The 8,557-nt window shown below is 37.4% G+C and overlaps 1 protein-coding gene across 2 annotated transcripts in view; it reads left to right on the forward strand.

Annotated features, from left to right (window-relative positions):
• The window catches only part of wdpcp (WD repeat containing planar cell polarity effector), a 77,988-nt gene extending 73,011 nt beyond the window's left edge, over positions 1–4,977 (forward strand). For both annotated transcript variants that reach the window (XM_087176474.1, XM_023415721.2), the window contains exons 18-20: positions 2,001–2,092; positions 3,376–3,407; positions 4,433–4,977. In XM_087176474.1, coding sequence (XP_087032600.1) covers positions 2,001–2,092; positions 3,376–3,407; positions 4,433–4,483 — 175 coding nt within the window. In that variant the 3' untranslated portion in view covers positions 4,484–4,977. The remainder of the gene's footprint in view (positions 1–2,000; positions 2,093–3,375; positions 3,408–4,432) is intronic.
• Positions 4,978–8,557: the final 3,580 nt, after the last annotated feature.

Consider the following 8,557-nt stretch of genomic DNA (forward strand, 5'->3'; position numbering starts at 1 on the left):
GTGGGGGGGGAGACAGAGAGAGATGCTCTGGCCTAAGCTCTTTTAAAAAACAGTAAAAGGAATGAGAAGAGAAAAAAAGAGTGGTAAAGAGGGTTAGGGCGATTTGGCAGCCAAAAGCCCGGTCGCACTACCCCAGGTCTTCCCCTGCACCGCTGACAGAGGCTGAGAAAGCAGATCCCCAAACCTCCCCAAAGATAATGGCCACAGAGAAAAAGAGACAAAAGCTTCTGCCTTTTTTATTGCACAATTTCCCCCCTTCCTTTAGAACAATTTTTATATTGAACCCCCCCCCCTCTTCTTTTTTGTAATCTGGTCTCCGATGAAGTTTCATTGTTTCTCATGTGAAGCCAATGACAGCTTAGCCGAGATGGAGTAGGGGAGGCATTATAGCGCGGGCGTTCTCCCGTTTGGCTCGCTGAGAAAAGAGCAGAGAAAGAGAGGGAGGCGAGCACAATGGCAGTTCGGGGGCTCCTCGCCGATTCCCGCATTCCCCAAATCCGACTCTGTGTGCGGAGAAATGAGAGAGAACGAGACGGGAAACTGGGAAGCATCCCAACGTTCCTTTGATGGCTGTTGGCCTCTCTCGTTCATCACGTACTCCTCTGTCAGCGGAGTAAAGACAGAATGGAGGCTATTTTTATTTTTTGCTTAGTGGAGGCCAGAGTTAATGTGAGGTTAGTCAAGAGTGACACAGGGAGCCAAGCTGTTTACATTTGACAATTAAATTTTCAGTTTTTTTTTTAATCAACCTGTGAGGAGGGAGGGGTTCAGCATCTCCCTGATCCTCGAGCCCCGAGCAGAAGCACAAAGTAATGACTCACCAATATATTAAAATCTGTCCTGTGTCAGGAGTCAGTTTGTAGAAGCTGAAAAGAAATCAGCCTCACGCCACCGAGAAAAACCTCAAAACATACTGAGTTTGTGGTGGCAGATCGAGGCTGGACTGATTATTGTTCAAGGAATCTCTCTGTTCTGTTGTTTTCAAACACACAAGAAGCAGAGACGAAGACGACGGCTCCGAGAGAGAGCGAGGCGTCCATTTGAGAATAACTCTCTTTCAAGTGGCCGAGGATTATACGTTTGTGACAGCAAATATGTTTTTAAGTAAAGATGGCCGTTATATTTTCTGTTGATTTAATGAGGAAATGTTGTTAATTAACGTCACAACAACGTTGATACAGTTATATCAGTAAATATGTTTGTTGACAACATAAATACCTGATGTTGTATCGATGGCAGTGACTACAGCGCAGTTAAACTTTGGGTACCACTGTACAATAAGACCCTTATAAAGGACTTATAAATGGTTTATAATTAGGTTATTAATTCAGTTGTTAACACTTTATAAATCATAAATAAACAAGTTATAAATCCTATTGTAAAGTGTAAAATACATAATTTATTAATGAGTTACTATAAGGCTCCTTTTTCCAGTTATAAATGGTCGTATAAATGCTGCATGAAAACTGTGATCTAACATATTTATAGTTTATCATTTATGATTAATAAAGTGTTAACAAACAAAACATTGGTACAGACTCACTATTTGGCAAGATCTAGTTACTACTCATTAATCATGAAGAAGTTAGTAAACTTAGTAGTAAAAATACTTATAGTAACTCATAAATAAATGATGTTTACAATAAGGCTCCTTTTTCCAGTTATAAATACTAGTAACTCAGCAGATTAATGAGTAGCAAGTATTAACTTGATCTTGCCAAATAGTGAGCCTGCATCAATGTATGGAAACTGTGTTATAACATGTTTATAATTGTTTATTTATGATTTATAAAGTGCTAACAAACCAATTAATAACCTAATTATAAACCATTTATAAAAGCTGGTTCATGTGTGGTTACTCCACTTCAGAGTACATTCTGGTGTGTGTGTGTGTGTGTGTGTGTGTGTGTGTGTGTGTGTGTGTGTCGTGGATGTATTTTAACACTTAATCTTTAAACAAAGTGCAACAGATGTTCCTCTGTTTCCTCTTTGTTCCTCAGCGTTGATGGAGGAGCCAGTCGGAGGAGATTACAGGCGGAGAGCGTTCGTGTGACCGTGAGCCCAGATGTGTTCAGGACACTGAGACACACAGGTCTGTCTGTCTGTCAGTCACGTTAAGTATCTGTATCTCTGTGTGTTTGTTGTGTCTGTGAGAGAACAACTTATCTAACGCCGGAGAATCACAAGAATTAAAAACACAGATGTAAAAAAACGTCTTATATGCTTTGTCAGATAACAATCATCGTTATTGCATGTTCAAAAATAAATATCATATTTTTCCACATTAAAATCTGAAAGATTTGAGGTGGTTGGAAATGGTTTTATTGGGTGGGGTGTACAGTATAGGGTGCCAGTAGATGTACATAAAAATTCGGACCAATTACTCCACTGCAGTTTCTTGATTGACCATCTTAACAAAAACAAAACCTGATTTTCTTTCTCCTAATGGTTTCATCTTTGTAGCTGGAATTCTTTTCCTTTCAGAAATCCAGAAATTATAATAAAACACCTGCTCAAATATTTAAGCATCACCCCTCCCCCAACAGGAAATAAATTGATCTATGGAAGCAATTAAATGTTGTTGCCTTTTTGACTTCAAACAAAATCACCCTCTATGTTGCTCTTAATTTCCCCAAACTACTTATAACAAGTGTGTTCATCAGTTCCACCACCACTAGCAGCCCATTACATTAAATCACAGCTCATAATGTTCAGCATGTCGGTTTCAGGGCCACGTTTTATGCCCTGCAACAATTCTCCGGCGACATTCAGCCTATTTTATTCTCTAAACGTAGCCTGAGTGCTCTGCTCTCTCAGTCTCAGATGTCTGAGATGACTAACTGGTCATTTAGGAAAAACATCCATTAAGAAAACATCACTTCTTGTTCTTCTTCACTTCTTCCTCTCCTCCTTCTCGCTCTCTCCATTTTAATAATTCCATTTTTTGGGTTATTAGCAATTGTCTCGGTACCAAATCGCTCTGTCATTTGATAATCCGGACTGTAGGCTATTGGAGGGAATTTGCATCAGCGTTTTAAATATCTGTATAAAGCACGCTGGGGTTTTAATGTCAATCATAACCTTATTAACGCAGAGCTCAGAGGGAGAGAGATCGCCATGAGTGACAACGGTTTACTACATTTGTTAAAACCCAGAAAAGGCAACGTGTCCGACCTACTGAGTGAGCATGTAACCTGTTCAGGCATTCAGCTGTGTGTGTGTGTGTCTGCGTGTGTGTCTCTGTTTATGTGCTGTAGGGCTGTCGTGTGTGATTATGCATGTCTAATGTTTGGTCGTTGTACTTGTTTAATGTGACGCGGCTGGTTTTTCTGGAACATATTCCAACATGTTGTGTCGTTTCATTTTGTTCTGCAGGAGTCAGTGAAGGTGACGCAGACTATAAGAATGTAAGTTGATTGACTGAAAATTGATTTTTACTTTCATTTCTGTTGACAGAATTCACAAGGCCTGTGTCATGTCTCCCTATGGATCAGATGATAAAGTTATCTAGAATCACATTATAAGTTCATAGCCTATAATGCAGTAGTGTAGTCATAGCAGTATCCTGTGCACAGTGGTTCCCAATGGGGGAAAAAACTAAATATACCAACTGTACGGTAACACTGTACCTCCAGTTCGCATTCAAGATGACTCCAGAGACTAAAATGATGAAAGAATTTGGACTAAAGGTCAAACATAAACTTAATTATGACAGCGCCACCTTGAGGTGAATCAGTGTCAGTATATGGGCCTGACTTGTGGGTGGAATTTGCATCCTACCTGCCAGTTTTTGCAGAATATCCCAAGGCTGCGTAGTGAAACTACGACCTAGCATCTAAACGCGTGTGTTTGGTTATAATCACATTTGAAATAGCGGGAACATTAAAGTTAAAGCTTCTCAAATGTGACGATTTACCGCATGTTTTTATCATATATGATAATAAATGAAATATTTTGAACTCTTACTGGGACTAAACAAGTAATTTAAGGACATGTCTTTTTTTACTGCTTTCTGATGTTTTACAGAAAAACAATTAATTGATAAATCGAGAAAATAACAATTGATAATGAAAATAATTGTTGCAGTTTAGATGCAGTATACTCGGTCTCATGTATTGATGATTAAGGTTTGATATTAACTGATTTTTTATTTAAATTTTTTCAAATATGAGAGCAGTGTAACCCTGGAGTTAACATTTTGTGTTTCTGTGTTGGTCAGTGCAAATTTAAGGTGTGAAGGTGTCTGCATGTATAAAGGAGAAGTAATCTGAATCGTTATCAAGACTGAGGGCAATTAACATAATCAATTAAGTACAAATCCAGGTCACGTAAAACTGTGACTTTATATGCTGTAAACCGGTTGTCTTTATATTTACAGATTAAGCTGTTCAGGTTTGTAAAACACAACATTTCTGTTTATTCTGTTTCTCAGGAAGATGACGACCCTGGGAAGCTTCATGTCGTCCATTTAGGAATGGTTTGAAAAATCTGACTAATGGGAAACTGGAGAAGCACAATGACTCGTCAATAACATGTTCTTTTTATATTTTTTTTTACATGCAAAGTAGTTACTTACTTATGTAATGTGTGGGGATCTCAACATCTGTACACACACAGATGATGATGTAAATGATAAAAGTGTAATAATTATAAATATCTAAATGTATAATAAATGATGCAGTTTTGTATTGTCAGACTGAAAAACAATGTTTCCTAAACCAGAAGGCTTTATTATTTTTTTTTAGACCTGTCATAGTAAATCTGTGAAATTCCAGCCCAGACAAAAACACTGAGCAGCTCCATGGATGTGGATTCAGGTTGTTTTCTGTCTTAGTGAAGTCGACACCAAATGAACCTTAAAAGGAAACAGTTACACTGGGTTCTGCCTCTAAAAACATGACAGAAAATGTTTTAAAGCTTGTCATTAATCAGCATGAAAAAATAAAGACTTCTATTATACTTCCATCACCACTGATATTGAATGTTTCAGGCTTCCTCTGTGTGTGTGTGTGTGCTGTGTAAAGTGTGTGTGTGTGTGTGTGTGTTGGCCGAGATTACGGGCCACAGTTTTATTCATGAATAGGAGCCAACCAGGGACTTTAAAGCATCGCGCGGAGCCCCTTTCCTGAACAGCAGCCATAGCCGTGTCAGAGCTGTCGACGCGCTGCGCTCACCGACTAATCTGACAGCGCCGCGCGAGCCCTAATCCCTCACTGTATCGTAATCTATTTACTTTGCATTCTAAGAGGATTTCCACCAAAAAATATACAAGAAGCGATGTTGGAAATGGACAGAAGATCAGCGAGGATGCTTTTCTGCTCCTCTTTTTTTTTTTTTTTTTGTTTTGTTAGCTTTAAAAAAAAAAATCATTGTATGTTTTTTGGGGAGTCAATCCCCTGCGAGAGGGATGGGTGAAAGGAATTACATTTCTGACTGATACTAATACTTCTCTTATGTAAACATCAAAATGTTATATTTCCTTTCTGATGATACAGTCACACTGCAGAGGCAGCTGGAGATAAGTGGCATCTGTCGTTGCCTTTAGTGCATCTCTTGACACGTTCATAATTTACAAACCAAGGCTGCATTATCTCCTGATTGTTTGACTTGACAGCTTGAATAAAAGCTGCAAAATTGCTTAACAGGCGAGCACGAGTTCCTCCCATCTCTCTGATGGCCTACACAGTAGCCTTTTTTGCAAACAGTGAAATCTCCTCTTTCATAACACAAAAACAAAGTACGAGACCAAATGCTCTCCTCAGTTACCCTTTAAGCAATTATGTCAGCTTTGTGAAATCATAAATACTTATGCTTCATTTAAAATGTGGCCAGCAGCTTTATTGTAAAACACCGCCTCGTGCTCAAATCTTTGCCATCCGAGATGACTCGCAGAGATAGGCTTATTAGTGGTATTAACATACTGCGCAGCGTGCTGGAGCTGTGAAACGGCCTTGTTAACATTTGGAAATGAATCAAGCCTCCAGCACTTGCTATTATCCAGGTTATCTGTTCTTTTTTTTTCTCCTCTGTGTAACAGCTGTGCAGTGTTTCTGCAGAGGCCTTATCACATCTAATGATGCTGGATCTCTGATTGGACTGATAATGTTTCCCTTCAGGGGCCAGTTGCTTGTTTTTATAGGTTTGTTTCACTGATCTCCATAAATCAGATCCCTAAAACATTATAGACAAATACGTCAGGACCATTAAAGATGTCAAAAAGGCAAAATGACTTACAACTGAGAATAATTGGAGGGATAAGTCCCAGGAAAAATGACAGACTGGTGTGAGGTTCTCTTAGTTATGATTGTCCGTGAATGAGATGTCCTACCACAGTTCTTTCAACAGGAAAGGAACTTAATAACAGTGCAGTGTATCTGTACTGAATGTAAGTGTTTAGCCTCTAAGACAAAAAGCATTACACTTTGATTCTCTATGATTTAAACAACCTGTTTTGCCTCAGATTAAGGTCAGAGTTAAGCACGAAGACTCTGCAGAAGTTAAGATGAATGTTATATTTGTGGTTAACTTTTGGTCAAATATCCTAAACCCACTCCAGTCTTCCCATTTAGCATTTATAAGCAGTTTATAAAAATTTAACACATTGTTTAGAACACACTGAAAAGTAGCTGCATGCATATATATATATATAGACATGTAAAAGTGCTTGTTAATGTACAGTATTTCTCTCAGCAGTTATATCTCCTCCTATGAAGACATATTTGACTATTCATTCATTGTGTGTTCATACAGCAGCCTCCACGAATGAGTGTCCACAGAAGGAGTTAAAGTTGTCAACAAATACATTAATAAACACTTATAACTACATTTAGTGGCAGTTCTAGTTTGTTTGGTGCCCTGGGCGAATACCCCCTTCAAGTCATAGTAAGGCTGTTACGGCCATGTCCAGTTTTTCTTGGTGTGAATGTGCAGTGTGTTTTTGTGTGACAGTGAGTGCTGCTCTCGTCCTAGGAGCCTTGTGTGCCCCACTTCAAGTCCCTCCTGACTGGCTGGATTCGTGCGCCTGACTGGGGAAGTGGTGGCTGCTGGTTGACTGTGTAATGTCAGCCTGCATTTTAAAATGCCTGGGTTCCACCATGCTTCGGTGATAGACCTGGCAGCAGCATCACGGTTCTGTCCTCAGCCGAACGACGTGTGATCTCTGTGTTTGTTACTTTTGTGTTTGTTTGTAAACTGTTATCCGGCCTATAGTGTCTGCATTTTCAAAGTATTTTAAATAGTTTTGAGTTTATTCTGGTGATTGTAAATACACTGATTTACTCCGTTTTATCTATTTTATTTTCAAGCTATTTTCTCAGTTTTTTGCTTTACCCTAGGGAGTTAGGCTTAGCTACTGTCTTTTATTTCATTTATTTTCACCTAGCACTAGCTAGCACTTTTGTTTGTTGATTTTGCCTTGGTTAACCCTGAAGTTGTTTTGAATATTGGTTCTTTGTTTTTTTATGTTGTAGGAATAAAATACCTCATTACCTTGTGATTCAGTGTGTGACTTTGGTTATGGGATGGGGGCAGTAACAAGTCGCATCACCATGGAGCACCATTACAAAGTCACTATATAGTTAGACATTAAATGGTGATGGCATAGTAAGGCATAAAAAACGTCATAGTATAGTGAGGAACAAAACATAATAAGGTCATAGTATAGTAGTGTCTAAAAAAGGTCTCAAAATAATAAGGCATGAAACATAATTAAAAGTCTCAAAAAAGTACGACATAAAACATGAGTATAGTTAGGTATAAAAACTCATAAAAACATCATATTATAGTAAGGCATAAAAACGTTGTAGTATAGTAAGGTAAGAAAAATTTTGTATAGTATAGTAATAGTAGTAAATATAGTAGTGTAGTATAGTAAGGCATGAAAACGTAAAAAAAATATAGTATATTAAGGGATAAGAATGTCAAAAAAATATCATAGTATAGTAAGGCATAAAAATGTCAAAAAATATCACGGTAGAGTAAGGCATAAAAGTTTCAAAAAAAATATCATAGTATAGTAACGCATAAAAAGGTGAAAAAAATGTCATAGTATAATAAGGCAGGAAAACGTGAAAAAATATCATAGTATAGTAAGGCATAAAAATGTCAAAAAATATCATAGTATAGTGAGGCATAAAAACATCAAAAAACGTCATAGTATAGTAAGGCATAAAGATTTCAAAAAAAATATCAGAATAGTAAGGCATAAAAACTTTAAAAAATATCATAGTATAGTGAGGCATAAAAACATCAAAAAACGTCATAGTATAGTAAGGCATAAAGATTTCAAAAAAAATATCAGAATAGTAAGGCATAAAAACTTTAAAAAATATATCATAGTATAGTAAGGCATAAAAAGGTGAGAAAAATGTCATAGTATAGTAAGGCATAAAAAGGTCATAGTATAGTAAGGCATAAAAAGGTGAAAAAACGTAAGGCATAAAAAGGTGAAAAAAATATCATAATATAGTAAGGCATAAAAACGTCAAAAAAATATCATAGTATAGTAAGGCATAAAAAGTTCACAAAACATCATAATATAGTAAGGCATAAAACTGTC

Source organism: Seriola lalandi, unplaced genomic scaffold, assembly GCF_002814215.2.
Source record: "Seriola lalandi dorsalis isolate HSWRI2012SDOR001 ecotype SW California unplaced genomic scaffold, Sedor1 jcf7180002054556, whole genome shotgun sequence".
Taxonomy (NCBI): domain Eukaryota; kingdom Metazoa; phylum Chordata; class Actinopteri; order Carangiformes; family Carangidae; genus Seriola; species Seriola lalandi.